Source organism: Macrosteles quadrilineatus, unplaced genomic scaffold (genome assembly GCF_028750875.1).
Source record: "Macrosteles quadrilineatus isolate MER2022 unplaced genomic scaffold, UCM_ALF_1.0 Scaffold_3__2_contigs__length_128488019, whole genome shotgun sequence".
NCBI lineage: Eukaryota > Metazoa > Arthropoda > Insecta > Hemiptera > Cicadellidae > Macrosteles > Macrosteles quadrilineatus.
The window spans coordinates 89,381,567-89,402,521 of NW_026542596.1; the positions used below are offsets into that span (position 1 = coordinate 89,381,567).

At 36.1% G+C, this 20,955-nt stretch overlaps 1 protein-coding gene across 1 annotated transcript; it reads left to right on the forward strand.

Annotated features, from left to right (window-relative positions):
• The first annotated feature begins 225 nt into the window (after nucleotides 1–225).
• LOC128991016 (5-methylcytosine rRNA methyltransferase NSUN4-like) lies at nucleotides 226–19,689 on the forward strand. The gene is made up of 10 exons (XM_054413717.1): nucleotides 226–303; nucleotides 1,460–1,566; nucleotides 3,742–3,921; nucleotides 4,869–5,083; nucleotides 8,295–8,647; nucleotides 12,241–12,372; nucleotides 13,767–13,912; nucleotides 17,782–17,906; nucleotides 18,402–18,539; nucleotides 19,474–19,689. The coding sequence occupies exons 2-10, from the start codon at nucleotides 1,471–1,473 to the stop codon at nucleotides 19,622–19,624; spliced, it is 1,536 nt and encodes a 511-aa protein (XP_054269692.1). The 5' UTR covers nucleotides 226–303; nucleotides 1,460–1,470; the 3' UTR covers nucleotides 19,625–19,689.
• Nucleotides 19,690–20,955: the final 1,266 nt, after the last annotated feature.

A 20,955-nucleotide genomic window follows, 5' to 3' on the forward strand; every position in this document is an offset into this window, starting at 1 on the left:
ATTACAGCTAACAGTAACCCCACAACCAATTTCTCAAAACTATGCTAGAGGGTTCATTCATTAGAACTGAGCAATATGAACTGACATGACGTGACGAAAGAAAATCAAACTTACACTTAACTTCTCAGTTCAGTAATCTCTCTCAATCTACTCTATTTAAGTATTGTAAAATCAAAATCAGTCAAATGCAAATGTCATAATGTCAATCAATTAATTGTCTGTCATGTGAAATTAAGGTTATGTTTTGTATAGGTCTGAACTAACTGCTAATAAGAGTACTTCTGGTAATTTAACTAGATTAAGGTAATAAATATATACCTCACTTTATTTTTTAAAAATGTCAATAATAAGTAGGGTATTTAATTTAAGTATTCAATAATAAATAAGATAACGTCTTCATCAATAAGTTAGGCCTACTTAAATAGGGACACTTTTATAATAACCCTACAGTATTTCCTATGTTATTGGTTGAAAAAAGACAACTAAAACACTTTGGGTAGGTACCTACAGTTTCTTAACTGGGCTATGCTAACATTGATTGAAACTATCGATTCGATAAGTAAACCTTAGAGCGATTTTTTCACTATCAGCAAGTTTGGTTGGTTAGGTTAGGTTATGATAGTTAAACTTTATAATAACTTAGATATATTTAAAAATATCGATTACTAATCCATATTTTCAATTCGATAGTTTCAATCGATATTAGCATAGCCCAGTTAAGAAACTGTACCCAGGGCCGCCCCGAGGGTAATAGACGCCCGGGGCGAGATTTAAATTTTTGCCCCTCCCCAAAAAAGGTATTTGGAGGGTTTGCGTCAACCGTCATTAGACCCAACATCCAATAAATCGATATCGAGCGTTTTGCATAGTATTCTTTATAAATGTAACAACTAAACTGAACTAAATTACTAAAAACATTGAATCTACGACCATAGATAAAACATTCTATGTTTTATCTATGCTACGACTGACAACGGACATCACAAAACGACCATGAGTTGACGAGAGTTTGTTAAGCTTTGAGGTTAGAAACAAGCAAGTGTATGTGGGGTGTCGCGAATACGCAGTGAGTGTCTTGGACTTGCAGTATTGCCAATTTTTAAGTCACATGCCAGACGTAAAAGTAGTAATAGTACACGTTGTATATTAAATAATATGAATAAATCTATAGATTGCCTTTTTTTATAGTCATTATCATTGATTACATGTTTGCGAGTTTCCGGTAAAATATTTGTTTGCGGTTTGCCGATAAGGTTGTTAAATTTTTACTTTCCAAAGCCGCGGCGCCCCCCTAACTTAGCCCAGGGCGGTCGCCCCGATCGCCCTGCCCTCGGGGCGGCCCTGACTGTACCCAACGCTTTTATGACAGACAAGGGATTAACTTAAGTGCCTTGATCAAGTTTATTAAGTATTGAGTTATCACACATTAAGTTAAATTAACTTGGTCCATTATTTTCAGCATCTCCAAAAATGATACTAAACAACTGTGTAATTGGAAATTCTACACGTATCTCATGGAGAGTATTTGATGCACTCATCAGGCAATGCAGACATAATGAACTTTGGGTAAGTAAGGCTAATTCTGTTTTTGAACGACATGCTTTTAGGCGAGGTGTTATTATTTATGTAGATTTTTGTGGGCTTCACTCACCTTTATTTTTGTTTGTGATGTCCGGGACTCGTCAAAACACATATATACAACACAAAATCGTCCACGGCATCAAGGTCCGACGTTTCGCGGAACTCAAAACAATTTGGGTATTATTATAGTGGCTCGTCTTCTACGGCAGAGTCGCTTTTCATGGCAATAGAAGACGAGCCACTCTCACGACCATCGGTGGATGTCAGTACGGTGTACTTAAACATTGTTAAAAACGAACTAGAACAACTACGAGATAAGGCCAGGAGCGTGAATGGCTTATCAACAATGGACAATGCACCTACCCCCGCCCCCGCCCGTCCTCCTCCAAGCTCAGCTGATCCGGCAGTCGTGGTTAGGCGTTCGACCCGCGTGCGGGCTAAAAATAGTTTTTTAATACCCTGAAGAAGCGGAACGTTGTTTTGAGTTCCGCGAAATGTCGGACCTTGATGCCGTGGACGATTTTGTGTTGTATATATGTGTGTTTATGTGTTTTGACTCGAGTCCCGGACATCACAAACAAAAATAAAGGTGAGTGAAGCCCACAAAAATCTACATAAATAAGTAAGGCTAACTTAATAATAGGCCTAGTCTAGGCCTACTCATAAAAAAAGTTTTATGAAAGTTGAAACCAAAAGCGTATTCCCATATAAAATAAAAATGGCTGCCATTCTGTAATGAGTTGAGGTAGAGACAGTCTCTAGTTTTCACCGATATTCTTTTAAACTAATGAGGTTCCCTTAAAGTCACTTGATGGGGCTTTACATTTAAAATTTTTGACCTGCTCCTAAAATACGGTGACCCATTTTGGGTTTTCAGACGAAATTGTGATATCAACAAAAAAGTGCACTTTTATACTATAACTTATACCCTAGAGGTGTGCAGAGTTTGGCTTTCCTGAGGTAACCCATTTAAAAGTTAATATTGGATATCCAGACATTTTATTAACCCTGTAATAATTTATATATCAAACCCGAACATGTCTGGATATATATATCATTAATCATTATCATGTTTAAGTAGACACCGATATTTATTATCTTAGTTTTGCTGCTCATATTCAGGCAGTGATTTGACCGAGATCACATTCAGAATGGTTCGTTCGGAGCGGTGGGAACAATAATATTTTATAAGGAAAAATCACAAAAGTTGCATTAACCTGTTGACCGTAATTGTTACAGCAATGGGGGTTTGCCCCTATTTCGTTTAGAATTATAAGGACCATATCACATAAATTTTAATCAAAACCGGCTTTTTTCCAGAAAAACTAGTTTTGTTTGTTTTTATGGGTTTTTAAAATGGAAAAATAACTTAGGTAAGTTACAATAATTTTTGAACCGTAATTTTTACGGAAATGAGATTTGTACCATTTAGTTCAAGTTTTAAAGGTCCATAACAAACCTACCTACTAATTTTAATCGAAACTGGTCTATTTCTAATATCTGATTGTTTGTTATTTTATGGGATTTTTATGAGAAAATAACATAAGTTGCAATAACTTTTGAACCGCGCTTAATTCTACGGGAATGGGCTTGGTAGGTCTACCATTTCGTTTAGAATTTAAAGGAAATTATTTTAAAATCGTTCGGGCCATTTTTTAGAAAATCTCATTTTTCTGATATTTTACAGGAAAATCATCATTAAAAATCCAAATTTAAAAAATGTAAAACCCCTGGAGATACCATGGATAAGTACATACCGTACTACCAAATTTCATTTAAATCGGACAACAGGTATGGTCTGTTAGCTCTGTACACATTAACACACACACACACACACACACATCACTCCGAAAACCACTTTTGGGTTCAGGTCGACCCAAAACGGATATATCCACTCAAAACTTTCAACAATTTTGACGAAAACTATACTTTCTCCATATACTAGGCTATGTATAGGAGGAGAAAGTAAAAAAAAACTTGTGTTAGACTTAAGTTTAAACTGTACAGTAAATTCAATTTTGAAGTACGCTACTCGGCTACCCTAACATCAAGGTAAATACTCTTTTGATGAACCATTTTGATAAAAATTTCTTTTGATGTATTGCTGTAAAAACCATTTTCTTAACATATATTTGATGAATTTCGTAATTTTCATTTCAGGCTACCAAACGAAAGAAGAAAACATCTGTTGATACTGCCATTGAGTATTTTGACACAGTTTACGGCCCTCTCTTTGAAAAAAGATGGCCCTCAATTCGCCTTGCCTTATTGTCACCTCACAAATATTGTGCCGTTGTAAATAATTACAATGAGCCTGATAAAACATGCACTGAATTAGAAGTAAGTATGATATCCTATTTAACAATTACATCCATACAGTCCCTTCTAGTACTCTTCTAGTGATTCCCTTATAAGCTTATCCTAATGGGCCTAGCTAACTTAGGATCAACAAAAAACTGGTATGCTGGAAAAAACTAGTACCGTAATAGGAGGGTTGATTGTAGGTTACATTAGCATAAATAATGAAACGCCAATTGAAGAAAGTGTCTATGGTTTCTTGATTTCCACCAGTGTCTAATAAAAGAGATCACATGGTAAAAGCATGAAAAACATTAAACCTTTAAAAGACAGATTTGAAGACCATATCGTTTATTTTTCAAAACATTCTCATTCAGGTTAACAGCACTCGCTCATTTATCCATAAAAGTTAATTTGAGTCATTAACAGTCTTGAGTCTTAAACAGTGCGGAATACTACAACCGTCCTGACCAGTCTCTTACATGACGGTCGCAGTATTCTCACTGTGACCTCTGTTTGATTTCACCCGCCCACTTCACTCACTGTCCATATACAGCACAGGAAACCCCCATCCCATCATCTCAATCAGATTACCAGTATTGTACTTTTGACAGTTCTATATTGTGCGGATTATTCATGATTTATGATGGTGGTAAAATTTCTCAAGTTCCAGCGCTGATACAGATGAAGATGTTATGATCAACATAGCATGTGATGAACTTATTAATCGTGATCATAGATTCTGGATTCACGACATAAACATCAAACGAACAGTGTTGACTTTCCAATTCAACCTAGGAAAATTGACGGTAACAGTGGCCGTCTTATTTCAGACACATGAAATGAGCATCCAACATTTCTGTTATCATATGATAAGAATGTAGTAAAAAGAGCGGGAATCTGACAATTCTGAGGACAATTTAGCAAGATTTTACCAATGTATTGTGAGCACTTTTTGTCTCTGAAATTATTAAATTTTATTTTTTCAGAATATAGGAGCCATTAATATCCGAGAAATGTTTAGGGTCCGTGAGGACTCTTTGTTAGAAAAAAATAGCATACGAAAAAGGAAAAGTGATATGAATCGTATCTACAACTTGGACAAAAAAATAGAAAAAATCGCTGCCAGAAAACATGAAGAAGAGCTTCAAAACCTTTATCCCGAAGGACAAGATTATCAACAGACCTTGGGAGGAGATGATTTGTAAATATTCTAAAATGCTTTAAAAATTATGTTATATGTTATCTTTATATGCGTATCCATTCTAGATCTGTCGTTAGATCCATTTGCTTACCCTCTTAAGTTCCCAACCAGAGAATTGGGTTGGGGCCCCTAATTTAAACACGCCTAAAACAGAACATACCGTAGAAATAATTTAACAATGCTAGAATAAGAGTAGCAACGGTTGGCGTCAAGAGAGGAATTGAGCTACATTAGGTCAAAAGCTCACTTTACAGTGTGTGGTTGACATCTACGTGCTCATAGAGTGCACCCGCCTACTATACATAAGAGATAACCAAAGCAGTATGAGAGTGAATGTGAATTTCACTCCCAGCGTGGGAGCGGAAATGCTGAGATTCCTAGAAAGCGGCAGTTAAGCCGAACTGCTATCAAAGCAAGGTTGGTTAAAACAAACTGTATTATATAACGATCGAAGGCGGATAATCTGATTATCGGTTAATACGAGGTCGGTTAAGAAGGGGTCTACTGTATTAAGTTAGTGTTTCGTTAACACTCACCAAATAAAAGGCTTTTTTATTAAAAATTGTTTGAATGTGTTTGAGATTGTAGATTGCTTTTATATTTTTTGCATCATAATATTTTTTATATTCTGTAATCAGTCATATAAATTATTTTAGAGTGACTCTTTGATTAAGGTCTTGCTGTTTATGATTTTTGTTTATTCTTTTAATATAAGTTTCAGTTTTGCTCGATTTAGAGCAACAGGTTATCTAGTAAGAATGAAATCTTTAAACAATAAACAAAATGTAAGTATTTAAAAATTTACTTACAGTAGACTCCCTCTTAACCGACCCTAATGGGACCGGACCTAGGTCGGATAACTCAAAAGGTCGGTTAAAACGTGCAATCCCTAAAATCATAACATAATGAAGTGCTATTTATTTGGAATTACATAATCATTATTTTGAAGTCATACTTTCATTATTTATAAAATAAACTAGTCTTATCTCCTTTTTCGTATTGTATTGATAGAAAAGTCACAAATAAACACAAAACACGGTTAAAAGTCAAATAGGCCTACTTTCAGTGGAATATATTATAATACTAGGCAAGAGTCAATAAAAATTCCTATTTAAATAACTTTTGTAGTGTAATGTATTAATTTATGCTTTCCAAATCCATCGTAATACAGTAGTTTGTCAAAATTAAAGATAGGTACAAGCAACCATTTTGTTACAAGACAGGTTGTTTATTTATAGCCTCTTACTGGAGGCAGGCACAAAAACTATCTTGACCTTGGAGTTGTTAACCCCCCTTCCCTGCCCTCCCTATAAGTTGTGTTGTTTGTTTACTCGAGCGATAAGATAATTAGTTCTCAAAATTGTAACACGCTTTATGATGTTATAAATTTGCCGCCACAAACGATGATGACAAACTGACAATAGGTTATGCTATACTTTTTGTGATTAATACAAAATAACTTATTCTTAGTCATATCCTGTGGAGATAAGTGTATGGTTCAGTTCTCATCGCCCAGCGTGGGAGCGGAAATGCTGAGATTCCTAGAAAGCGGCAGTTAAGCCGAACTGCTATCAAAGCAAGGTTGGTTAAAACAAACTGTATTATATAACGATCGAAGGCGGATAATCTGATTATCGGTTAATACGAGGTCGGTTAAGAAGAGGTCTACTGTATTAAGTTAGTGTTTCGTTAACACTCACCAAATAAAAGGCTTTTTTATTAAAAATTGTTTGAATGTGAAAACAGACCTAGATTTTAAATATTTTTAATGTATTTTTTATTTTAAGAACTGTGTTGGACACAATTGAAAAACCATGACTGATGTATTTGAATCCATGTATTTGAATGGAAAAACACATTTTACTTTTTTATACCTATACCATTTAACTGCAACGGGTGGGGTGAGGTTCATAATGTCCAAATTTCACAAACTCCAACGTCTAAAATATTAAATAAACAGTGCGTTTCATAACCTCCAAATTTCATAAACTCTAAAACTATAACTTTCAAATAATCACCGATTCACAATGTCCAAATTTCACAAACTCCAACATTTAAATATCAAATAAACAGAGCAGTTCATAACCTCCAATTTTCATAAGCTCCAACGGTACAGTCTCTGCCAGAAGTCGCTGCAGAGGTTGCCGTGGTTCGGCATGTAGGCGCTACACGTTCTACTGTTGTAGCGGCGCAACACGAAGCATCATTGTTGCTCCGTAATTGCTTTCTTAAGAGAATATATATTCTCTTATATATATACAATATATATTGTATATTGTATATATTCTTAAGAGTTCCCATAGTCCGATCATGCTGGTTTGCGAACTCGTTCGAATAAACGTAAGTTTACACGTTTGTACCAAATTTCATCAAAATCGGATGATTTTTGCTCGAGGTATCGCGCTAACGGACACACAAATAAATATATATATATGAATTTGAACTGATGGTGTTTTGGGTCTCTAGGGACCTCAAAAGAAAAAGTAAATCAGTCCCGGGACCAGGTCTTACCATGAGTACTACGGTAATAGCTTATTCCCTCTAGGGGAAATTCGCTAAAATGTAAATTTTATTGGCACATTGTTTGCTAACACGTATTTGAGTCACACAGGTGAGTGTTCTTCAATCATTAAAATGTACTTATAATCAGTAGTTGAGCGCTGGCAAACGGTGCCTGCTATCTGACTGTGGCAACCACTAGAGAGACTTCTGGCCCAGACTGTACCGTTGGAGGTTATGAAATTTGGACATTATGAACCGCTCTGTCTATTTAATATTTAAACGTTGGAGTTTGTGAAACTTGGACATTCTGAAACAGTGATTATTTGAATGTTATAGATTTGGAGCTTATGAAATTTGGAGGTTATGAACCGCCCTGTTTATTTAATATTTTAAGCGTTGGAGTTTGTGAAATTTGGAGTTTATGAAACGCTCCCAACGGGTGGCGTCGTCCTGTAATCAGCTACTAGGAGGTTACGAATTGTGGATATTTATAGGCATACACTGTGGACGCGATACTTCCTAGTGGGGATTAACGTCCGCACGAGTGGGCACTACGACTATTCGCAGTACTATCCTGAGAATTAGACCAATTCGTATACTTGGCTTAAAATACCTACTTTGTATGGTCGCCATTTCATTGAAAAGTATTCAAGTATTGACTATTGGATTCTGAAGTTGTATCAATAGTCAAAGCTATTCTTTCTTTCAGCTCAAACAAAGAGGAGTCTCTCGACAAGAAAGAACTGATTGCTAAAGCCAAATCGTCATTAGAGAAGAGCCTGGCGGAAGCATCTATAGACACCGACCGACAGATTGATCCTAGCGAGGGACTCTCCTCAACTAGGCTAAACGACTTTGTACCCACCTCAAGGTTGAAAGGAAATGAGAAATTTGTGTCGGAATCTGAACACTTTGCGTTTTACAATGATACCAGAGAATTTCCTGTGACGGTCGAACCAGAGACGGAACTCAGCTTCCCACCTCATCTGCAGATTTACACGTTCAACCACGGTGATCTGTCAGAGTTTAGGCCACCAAAGTCTGGAGCAAGTGGATTATTAGGTCAGTAGATAGTATCCAAACATGGGTTACGTTTTGTGTTTGTTGAACCTTAGTCCATTTAATGCTAAAAGGATCAAAATAAAAAGTTTTTTCTGGATATTTAAAGTATTTTAAAATTGTTACTTTTAAATCAGGGAAATTTCCTGGTTGACGGTGACGGTAACCTCTGAAATGACGGAAAAGTCACTGATTTTACTAGGTGGCTCGGAAGTCACTTAAACATATGTTCATTTTAAGCTCCCAAAAGTCATCCTAACAAAAGTAAAGCTATCCAGACCCGAGTTATGTTTGCATGAACAGGAAACACAAAACAATACTAAACAGTGGTATTTAAGATATTTATAGGCCTATTGCATAAAAATATAAACTAAGTTTTTGTACACTGTATTATTAATCGCAATGAATAACACACATATTTTAACACAACACAGTAGGTAACTTATATAAATACAATGTATATGTACAGTATTAAAGATAAAAACAAATGTATAAGGCACAAACTGTGGTTACTTACTTCTATCAAAAAATAATCTGTAACAGTTTTCTGTTTTTCAACAGAAAACATCTCTCTTTTATTAAACTTCTCAAGATTTGTGACACAATTTCGTCTGCAATTAGAGTATCTTATTTTATTGCAGACACTTATTGTGGCACGTGTGTGAGTGAGTGTTGACGTATCAGGAGGAGTAAAAGTTATGGGTCTGTAACCTTGAGCACTTTTTTTTAGATTAAGTCCCTAAACAAATTTACCTACAGCTTAATAATTAAAAAAAACATTGACTTGTGTTGGGGGAACGCCTTCGTTTACATTTAGTTTTACTTATTTTACCCTGGAAAAAGTGCCGGTTAATCCGCAGCCCGGTTAATCTGTTGTGGCAAGCAGACTTGGGATTAACGATTACAATAACGTAACAATTACCGTAATCGTTACATTTTTGAGTAACCTCTGTAACTAACCCGTTACATATTAAAACAAGTAACTTATAATTGGTAATCGTTACAAAACATTAGTAACGTTTAATTGTAACAGCAAAAAGTTACTTTCGTTAACATACATTGTACTGATTTTGAAACTTATTTTCAAATTAAAAGTAAATTTAGTACATTGTTCAGAGACAATGATAGTTGGGAAAGAAGAGAAAGTGGGCTAGGCCAGTTTGTTGACCGTATCTCCGCTACCTGACCATATCACCAGTTTTGGTTTCCCCATTTCAGAGATCACATCCCCTAAATTAGAGCATGTAACTTGTAACTGTAATCATTACATTTAATAACATCTAACTTGTAACTGTAATCAGTTACTTTTTGAGCATGTAGATTTTTGAAAAGAGTGAGTAACTTGTAACTGTAGTTACATTTGTTGAGCGGGTCGCCGGATTTCTACCCCCGGATATTTACCCCCATGAAAAAACGCCTACGTCATTTTGACGTCACGAGGGGCGGGGCTTATACATGGTCGAGAAACAGCCCGCGACTGGAAATCTACCCCCGGACATCTACCCCCAGACATCTAGCCCTGGACATCTACCCCCGGAAATCTACCCCCAGTGGTCAGCTCTGCCACGTATCGGCCAATATTCATTGTTGTAATTGATTTTATTAATTGTTTTATGTAAATCAACGTCTCTTCGGTTAATCATTACCCTCTAATATCTAGTATTAAGCATGTGATATGTCATTGCCTTGTTTAACATTATCTATCTTCCTAATAAAATAAGTTGTAACAGCCCTTTTTCACCCGAACTACTTCACTGATATTTATGATTGAGGTCTAATTTTAAATCTTAAGATTCAGCTCAACGCAAAATGGTATTTAAAACCATATGTTGATAAAGGGCTTCAAAAGTGTGACCCTTAAGCATTTGATTCATTTCCAGACAGTGATTTAAATGGTTGACAAACTTTCACATACAGTAACAGCTAACAGCGCATGCATGAGCGCGGATCGGAAGTGTTTATCACAAAAGATTGACCAATACGATTTTAAAACTATTTAAAGGTTCTTCCAAAAGAAGAGAAACCGGTTAACATTGTAATAATAACTGTTATGACGTACGGTATGGGAAATATTTTATTCATTGAATGATCAACCATATTTTGTAACTAACGCAATAGTCATTATTGCTTTTACACTTATTACTCATCAAAAGAGCTAAATGCTCAAAATTTGTATTACTTCAATCTATTTATCACAGTTATAAAATGAATTAGCATAAGCCTTGAAAGTAACCGTCAGTGTCGACGGGTTTAACCTAATTCTGTTCTGTATACTACCTTAAAATGCCTCATTTTAACATTTTACTAACAGGAAACCTGCTTATTCACTTCCTATTTGGTATTCTTATGAATGAATCTTTTGAACACTTATTTATGGACATAAGTTGACAAGTTTTGTTTTAAGGCAGGATTTTCCAATAAGACTTTATACATGCTCTGAATATGCGAATGTGCTGCAATGGGGGTATTTAGGCGTATATATATAAAATTTTTTACTACTAGGTGATATGAAAAATTTACCATTATACACCTGACTTTTTATTGATCCTCTTTCTCAATTTAACAGTTTACAACTGAATTGTCTTATTTTAGGTATTTAAGAGAAAATACTTTAAATCCTTTCTTAGTACGCATTTAAATCTTAGAAACTATTTTTTTTACTAGATGATATGAAAAATTTACCATTATACACCTGACTTTTATTGATCCTCTTTCTCAATTTAACAGTTTACAACTGAGTTTTGTTTTACTAAACAATTATTCCTACTAGGCCTACATTGAATAAACCGGAAGGTCACCACAGTTTATTCACTTTATCCTTTAAGAAATGTGTGTAAAAACAATGGTTCAGTACGATGTAACACTTGACTATGTGAAAAGTGCGCAATATTATATTATTTTCATAACTTTTTCATCTCCTGTTTACAGTTGCAGACGATCATTCATGTTTTCACAACCTGACTTAAAAATTGATCTGATGAGTGCTCCTCACATTTCACTTTTAAACTGTTACTGTATAGTGTAAAAGTTGGTCAACCATTGGAAGCACCTTCTAGGAATAAATCAAAGGCTTAGGGGTCAACATTTTGAAGCCATAATCGAAATATCCTTTTAATTACCATTTTGTGCTGCGCTAGATCTTAGGCTTTTAAAAGACACCTCAATCGTAAAAATCAGTGAAGTAGGTCGGGTTGAAAAGGACTGTTACAACTTATTGAATTATAAATATGGATAATGTTAAAACAGACATCGACATATCGCATGTTTACTACTGGATATAAGAAGGTAAAGCAATTTATAAAATCAATTATACAACACAATGAAAATTGGCCGATACGCGGCAGAGCTGACCAATGGGGGTAGATTTCCGGGGGTAGATGTCCGGGGGTAGATGTCTGGGGGTAGATGTCCGGGGGTAGATGTCCGGGGGTAGATTTCCAGTCGCGGGCTGTTTCTCGAACGTGTATAAGCCCCGCCCCTCGTGACGTCAAAATGACGTAGGCGTTTTTTCATGGGGGTAAATATCCGGGGGTAGAACCCCGCTACCCCTGTTGAGCAACCTTTCCAAGTCTGGTGACAAGTTTTTCCTGTTACAGATTACTACTTGATGGACGCTGCCTCCTTCCTGCCAGTCCTGGCACTGGGTCTCGAGCCAGGAGACCACGTCCTGGACATGTGTGCTGCGCCGGGGGGAAAATCACTCTTGTGTCTGCAAACACTTTATCCAGGTAGTGTTCAGTTTTCTGCTACGGGGAATTAAATGTTCATTCTCAGTTGTAATTACACATCTTACATACACCGTGGTAAACTATGGTAATGAAAGAAAAAATGTTGGTAAATCACTTTTGATTGGGAGATTCTAAAGTCAGTAATGTTCAGTTGATTCTTTCAGGTAAGAAATAATATGGTAGATATGTCTAGTTTTTACTTCAAAATAACCGAGTAAAAACAAATTTTAAAATATTATGTGTTTGGTGGACATACAGAACAAGGTTAAGTAAATAAAATCAATGCACCTGATTCTAGGTCCAAATGGCAAAAATCTATCCATCCCATCAACTTACGCCCTAGTCGCCCATAGATTATTATTTTAGGCAGGCCTCTCCCACCTAGCTCTGTTATAAACAATACAATGGAACCTCACTAATCCGACCTCCAAAGGTCCAACTCCTCTCTTGGTCCGACCGTGCCGCCGACACAATAGGCTTCCGCTAACATAACCTCATTTATCCAGGAAAAATTACTCTAGAACAAGTGTGCTATTTCTTGTGGGTTATCTATTATTTCTCCTTGACAATTTAGCTGAATTGGTGTGTTGTTTGTTAGATTTTTTTTCTCATACTAGCCATAGGGCTTTGGATTTGTATTCTGCTGCATTTATATGGTTTTGGTGCGTTCTCTCCTGAGAAGTTTTAATCTTTGATCGTAGTCTTTTTCCTGGCTGCTGTTATTGCCTTCTCTTTGGCTTCTATGGAAAACCAAACCTCAATAACTGTTGCAAAGCTAGATAAACTTTCTATTTTTGTATTTTGACGCTAATGTATTTCTTCAAGAAATTGCTAATAAAGGTGTTTGTCTATTATCTGTCTACCTGCCCACTCCTGGCCGAAGAGACAACACCTTTCAGCACACTTGCAACACAAACAAATGCCCAAGCATCGTTATTCTAAACTTGACTCTTAGGTCGCAGCTTATATCAGGCATAGCTTAAATATCTCTGTAGAACAGTTCACACAGACACAGTTGTACATACTGTGTAAGTTTGGTTATCATAGTTGATTTATCATAGTTTGTTTGCATAACTCTTGTCTCTACGATTTTGGTGGTTTCCCTGTGAAGCGCTATGGACCTAAGAGATATTTGTGCCCTCCTCCGCCACTTCATCGTTGGGAAATTTTCCAATCTGGACCCCCAAACAAACCTAAAAACTCTCAAATTCCTTCATTTACTAAAGCGACCCTGATTGATGGTTCAGTAGGAAATCAGATGATTTTAAGTTCGAGAACCGATAAAATCATTATGATCTTAGCAATATATAAATATGTAAAGAGATTTTGTATGCTTGTTGTAGATTCTTGAGAAGCTATTTTTTATTTTGCTGATTTTCTTGTTACTGTTTCAGATAGTGTATATTGTAATGATGCAAGCCTATCTCGTCTCAACAGATTGAAGTTTGTGATTAGACAATATTTTGGTGATTTGGATGCAAAAGTCACCATAAACCATGAAGATGGACAAAATATATTTGAGAACGGAAAGTTCACCAAGGTAGGATCAATTGTACCAATATTACAACTAAAATTTCTATCGCACAATGTGCAATGTACAGTATTAATGCACTAATCAAAGCTGATTCAGTTGATGAACTAGAAACACATTAGGCCTATAGAGAATTGTAACAAAACAACTTTACAACTTTACTAGACATCAAATTAAGGTTTTACTCCATCCATAGAAATATCAATTATATTTTTCAATATTTTAATTAAGTTTCATTGATTGATTATTTAAAAACAATCACATACATACATACATATCCTCTCCGGTTCCGGGTACCTTCGGGTATGGGTGTTCACTACTAGGCCTCTCAATCTTCTTCTGTCCCTCCACAATTCCTCTTCCTCTACAAACTGCCACTGCACTCCTCTTGCTTCCACATCTCGCCTCACGTCGTCAATCCACCTTCTAGGTATTCCTCTCGGTCTTCTTCCATTCATGTGTAGCTCACTCATTACTGCGGGGATTATATCATTTTCCATTCTTCTTAAGTGGCCGAACCATCTCATTCTCAATTTCTCTACTCGTTCTCTCAAACTTTCTTTAACTAATCCTCTTCTCAACTCTTTATTCCTAATTCTATCCTATCTAGTTTCCCCTTTAATAAATCTTACAAATTTAATTTTACTGCCTCAACCCTACTCCATTCGTCTGTTAAATTCCAAACTTCTACACCTATCGTTGACTATAGGTATATAATAAGTTTTATTCATGGTAACTTTTGTCAGTCTTTGGTATATTTTTATCCCAGACTAAATGTATAACTAAGGCTAGGATTATACTAGGACGCTGGCGTCCAGGATGCTGGCGTCCGAGAGGCTAGCGTCCCACCTCGAGCCGAAAAATTACGCGATTTGTGTTGGGATGCTAGCCTCTCGCACTGCCATATTATTTCAATGTTTAGTCACTTTTTGTTTAGATCTATTTAAATAACATTGTGTTTTAACGAGTACCAAGCATTGATGTTTTAAGGGGGCTAATAAAGTGTGTTTTTAGTAAAATACTGTATTATTAGCTTAGTATAAAACAAATTGGCCAATTATAATCAAAATATATCCATACACAAGCAAATTCCAACACTTAATAACATTTTCTATAAGAATAGACAATAGACAATAGACAATAGACAATTAATCTTTATTTACACATTCATTAAGAATAGTAGTAGCGTCAATTTACAATTTTTTCTAAATGTGTGGTTGAGGTGTTGTTTAGTCAAAGACCTGTTGATGGTATTCTTCTAAGGAATAGAAAGGTCGATTAATGAGCCATTGATGCAAAGCTGGTTTGAGGTCATCTTCTGACTTGCTTCTTAGATCTGGAGGTAGCCTGTTGTAGATTTTCATTCCTGCGTATGAAGGTTTCTTTTCAAACTGTGCCGTGCGATGTTGTGGAAGGTTGTACTGCATGGTGTTTCTCAGGTTGTGTTGGTGCATTTCGCCACGCCTTGAAGGGTTATTTCTTACTGCAAATAACACAACTTCCTGGATGTAGAGTGCTACAAGGGTAAGTACTTTGAGTGACCTGAATGCTTCCCTGCAGCTGTCGAGTCTGTGGAGTCCTGCAGTTATTCTGACTGCCTTTTTTTGTTTTCTGAGAACTCTTTGCATGTTAGTGGCAGAGGTTCCACCCCATGCTACAAGTCCATATCTCATATGCGACTCGAAAAGTGCAAAGTATGCTACTTTTGTTGTCATGTCATCTGTTGTATTTTTTATATGTTTAAGAGCATAGATGGTTGAACTTAATTTTTTACATATATTGTCCACATGAGGGGTCCAGGTTAAATTCTTGTCGAGTGTGATGCCCAAAAACTTAGCTTCATCTTCTACTTCTACATCTGGGAGTCGTGGCACTTCTTGAGATTTACGGCCAAAAGCTATTTGAGTTGTTTTAGACGTGTTTACTGCGAGATCATTGTTATAGCAGTATTGGTAGGCCATACTGAGTGACACATAGGATTTTACTTCTAGATTTTCAGCTAGTGGTTCATTAAACACTAAGGTTGTGTCATCAGCATACATAAGAGTAAGGCAGGCGTCTCCTATTTGTTGCGGCAAATCGTTGGTAAAAAGAATAAACAGTACCGGACCCATAACTGACCCTTGGGGAACTCCTCGATTTATTGGTTGAAAATTTGATCTTGTTTTTCTTATTAGGCTGTTATCTCTGTGCCTTAGTTCTACAAACTGACTCCTGTCTGTAAGGTAGCTTTGAAACCATTCTCTTACTATCCCTGATACCCCCAGTGAATCCAGCTTTTTAATGATTAGCTGGTGGTCAAGGCAGTCAAATGCCTTACTGAAATCAAGAAAGATTCCTGTTGTTAGATTTCCTTCATCTAGGCTGTCAATCAGGGACTCAACCGTCTGAATTATTGCTGTTGTTGTGGATTTCCCTTTTGTAAATCCATGTTGCAGGTTGTTTAGTAGGTTGTGATTTGTGCAGTGGTCTAAAAGTCTTTTTAAAACAATTTTTTCGTATATTTTGGAGAAGGTGGAAACGAGGGAAATTGGTCTGTAGTTGCTTGCTTCTAATGTGCTACCTTTTTTAAATTTCGGGTATACTTTAGTTATTTTAAGTAGTGAAGGAAAGATGCCTTGTTTTAGGGACTTATTTATCAAATCAGCCAATGGTAGTGCTAGTTCATTGCAGCAATGCTTAAGTATTTTTGACGAGATTTCATCAATTCCAGACGAGTTTTTTGCTTTGAGTTTGTTTATAATCATTTTAACTTCCTTCTCGTCTGTGCTTTGAAAGGAGGAAAACGGTGGACCTGTTTGAGTTACGTCAGGAGTTTGAGCTGTGGTCTTTAGGTGTTTTTGTTTCTCTACTGTTTTTTCTCCTACTTGTGTAAAAAATGTATTCAAATGCTCTGCAACATGGGTCACATTACTTATGAGTTGGCCATCTACTTGAAGGGTTATTTCATTTAGGGATGTTTCCTTTTTGGACCACACTGTGTTTATTGTTTCCCAGATAGCTTTAGATTTATTTTCAGCTTTCATCAACTGGTCAGAGTTAACCTTTTTCCGCATCGTTTTCAAGTACAGGTCATAGTTCTTTTTATTTTCAATAGAAACCCTTCTGTCATCTGGATTTCCCGTCACTTCAAACTTTCTTAGAGCTTTAAGAAATTCGGCTTTAAGTCTCACTGCTTCTGGGTCCATAGAGAATTTTAGTTTATGTTTTCTTTGTATTGTATTGAATAACATGGCAATTTTTAATATTCTTTTTTTAATTTTCTCCATAACTAATAACAGTACAAAAACACTTAAATATACTAAATTATTAGTTTTTAAGCTCATTAAAATTGTCTAGAGAGAAATTGGGAATTTTTCAGTTTTATGGGTCAAAAATGACAGACTCCCTTTTTTAGCACATAAAACCCCGTTCCCAAGGCCTTTTCATGCTGGTTCGCGAACTCATTCAAGTTTATCCCACCCTTCACCTTAAAACCAAATTTCTTCAAAATAGGACAAAAGTTACTCCAGTTATCGCGTTTACAGACATATATATAATATTTAAATCTATACGAACGAATGGTGTTTTTGGCCTCTGGGGACATCAAAATGAAAATATAAATCGGTCCCGGGCCTAGGTCTTACCATGCCACCTATGGCAACAGCTTCGAGCGTCCGGTGGCTTTTTTTAGCATCCGACGCCTAGCATCCATAGTATAATCGCCCCCATTTGATTTAATGCCCCGCTAGCGTCCCGGACGCTGGCCTCTCGGACGCCAGCGTCCTAGTATAATCCTAGCCTAAATGTTAACTTTTTTAATCAAAATTGTCATAGATCCAATAGTCAGTTATTAAATCAAAGTGATTTTTATATATATATTTCCTTGTTTATTTCAGATCTTGGTAGACGTTCCATGCACCACAGACAGACATTCTGCGACTGAAGTTGACAATAACATTTTTAAACCTTCAAGGAACAGAGAGAGGATTTTGCTTCCTCAGACCCAAGTCGATTTACTCTTGTAAGTTTTTCAATTAATGAACTAATAACAAAATATTTCCTTTAAAAAATAAAATTATATGTTTGTTTCTACCAACAAAATTAAAAAATGTTACTTTTACATGGAAGCAACTTGAGTTTTCAACAATAACACGCCCATTATCACCTTGGACAACGATTTGCATAAACTTGATGGTACTATTCTCTTTATCCTCCCTCACCACTCATTTTACACTTGGGTGATTTTCATGTAATACAGTTATCTACTTTGGAAGATTGGAATAATACTTAACACAAGGTTCATAGTGTTTTCACTAAATCAATTCCTAAAAGAAAAACATAAAGTGTAATAGGGTTCGGCCCCTGATTGCGACCACCAAAGGCTATGGCTCTGTTTCCCATTCAGATAACCGACTAGATACATATATTTTTGTGAAACAGTTTTAAAATAAATGTCCATATTTCAAATCTAATCCATATTTTTTATGTTTAACTTATTATATTTTATATATTCCAGTCATGCCCTCAAGCTGGTCGATGAGGGAGGATGTGTGGTTTACTCCACTTGTTGTCTCAATCCTGCGCAGAACGACGGAGTTGTACAGATGGCTTTACGCAGAATCTGGGAGGAAACCAACATGAAGATTGTTGTCAAGTATGTTAGCTACATAATGCCTTAGGCTTGTGCGAAAGGTGCGGCAGCAAAGGACTAAGCATTTTGCGCAAAACAAAACAAAAATGCGTAAAAATACTGTGAATTTCAAAATTATTTAGTATTTTACCGATAAATTTTGAGGTGTTAATTAATTGTTTTTGCCCTTTTTTATTGCCAATTCGTAAAGTAGAAAAATCTTGATCGCAGGACATTATCACAAAGTTGTCCTACTCGCGCGAGTCACCTTGATTGTAAGAAATCATCACTGATGTTGATATGATCATTGGAAATGACTAGTTACAACATTACTAAAAAGCATTTAACAATATTAATTTTAATTCAGATTATTTTCTGTCATACTGCAGCAAAAACTGTTTTTTTCAATACATGCTTCGCTGAGCGAAAGTAGTTATTTTTATAACTAAAGTTAAAAAAAACCAGATAGAGTTGACTACAGTTTTAAATTTTCTCACTTGAAGACTTAGTTGTGAAGTATCAAAATGTAGCAATCAATTGTCGATGTTTAAAAAAGATACACATATAAATCAAAAGTTAGTTGGTTATTGTCAGTCTTTCTACTTTACTACCACAATTGTAAAAGACCAGAATAGTTTATTAGTGAACACCTCAGTTACAGAGCAGCTGTTTGTTCATAATAACTATACCAGATGAAAGCTATTGTGGGAGTTAACCTGTACTTCAATTGAATTCTTTAAGAGAGCAACACACACTTTAGTGCATTCCTTAGTTGAATATGAAGGAAGGGTGAGTGTAGAATGGAGTGAGATGATCTGTGTAGCTGCAAACAATGCACAATATTTTTGTTTAGTGAATTAGTTAGCCTATAAAATTGTGCAGGGAGATAAAGAGAGAAACACTTTGGGTTCTAGCAAGATCTAGTGAAAAACACTGTTTTATCTAAAAACTGTTTCAGAGACCTGAGTGCGGCTCTAGAACCTGCCAAAGTGGTTTTTCGTTTTGCCGATGCAAACTGTTTGAGATATGGATCTTTGGTTGTGCCATACCTACCATCTAACTTCGGACCTATGTATTTCTGCAAGCTGGAGAAGAAAAGCAATAACTAACAAACTGTAAAATATTAGCTTTAAAATATGTCTATGTCTGTAAATAAATAGAATTTTGTAACTTTTATCATGTCTTGTTCAGACCTGTTATCCCAAATTATTCACAAATGAAATATAGCATAGTAATTTTTTGTAAAATAGAAATACTTTGCGTATGAAATTTGTTTAATTTAGGTCTTACAAAGTCTTACCATGAGACCTACGGTAATAGCTACTGGAAAATTCACTAAAAATTACTGAAATTCTTAAATTCTCCCCACCCTGAATGGCTAATAAATATATAACAAATAGTAATGAACAACCAAATGTATACACATTTTTAAACAATCTAAAACTATTCCCAGACAAACTTAACAAGATTGACTTTTGAATATGTTCAACTTGAAAACCAACTACTGGGTGTGTCTATATAAATGCCAAGATATTTATCACCGAGACAAATGTCAATGCCAGCTGATACAAGCTAATAAGTAACTTGGTTTATGATATTGAAAATGGACAAGCTGGATCAAATGTCCAGCATAAAACAATTAGCTGGATTTCCACACGGCAATCTAATTAATTAAACTATTAGGTTAGATTAGTTATGGGGTATTGCCTCATTGGAGGTGATACAGACAAAGGTCACCCAGACTTGGCTACGATACAATTCCCCACCTTCAGTGACACAAACAAATCAAGGTAACAGCTACGAGAGAAATACCCCGACTGACACGCTTCAGTTAAAATTTATTTGGTTTATTGTAATATTTGTTTTGGAAAACATTTTCTTACGATACTTTTTGGCATGGATCAAACATTAGTAAAGAAATAAGTGGTATGTGCCTTAATATATCTGTGGTGTTCAGGAAAGTACAAAAGGCAGGTGGTCTGCCTTAACCTGTATCCAGGGATAAACCTGTGTGCTTTTAACTTTTCCAACATGTCCAGGAAAAGGTAGGCTCTGAATTCTTTGGCTGAATTCAAGGGATACTGGAGAAAATAGGTTGCCTGTATGCCTTACAATACATTCGGAGTGTGCAGGAAAAGCTAAAGGTGGTCAATGTGCCCTACAAATAGTACTATTTTCAGGCCATACTGGAGACTGTAATTGGTCTGCATACCCTGCCCTGGATACACTCTGGAGGAAAAGTTGTCTGTGTGTCATATCCAGGGCCTTCAGGAGAGGTTGGGGGTTTATTCGCCTCATCCAAGGCATATATGTGAAGTTGGTGGCCAGTGTTCTTACAGGTCATACAGAAATAATTGGTGGTTTGTGTGCCATATCCGGAGCATACTGGAGGAGTTGGTGATCTGTGTGCCCTACTATCGGGCGTCCAGGAAACATAGAG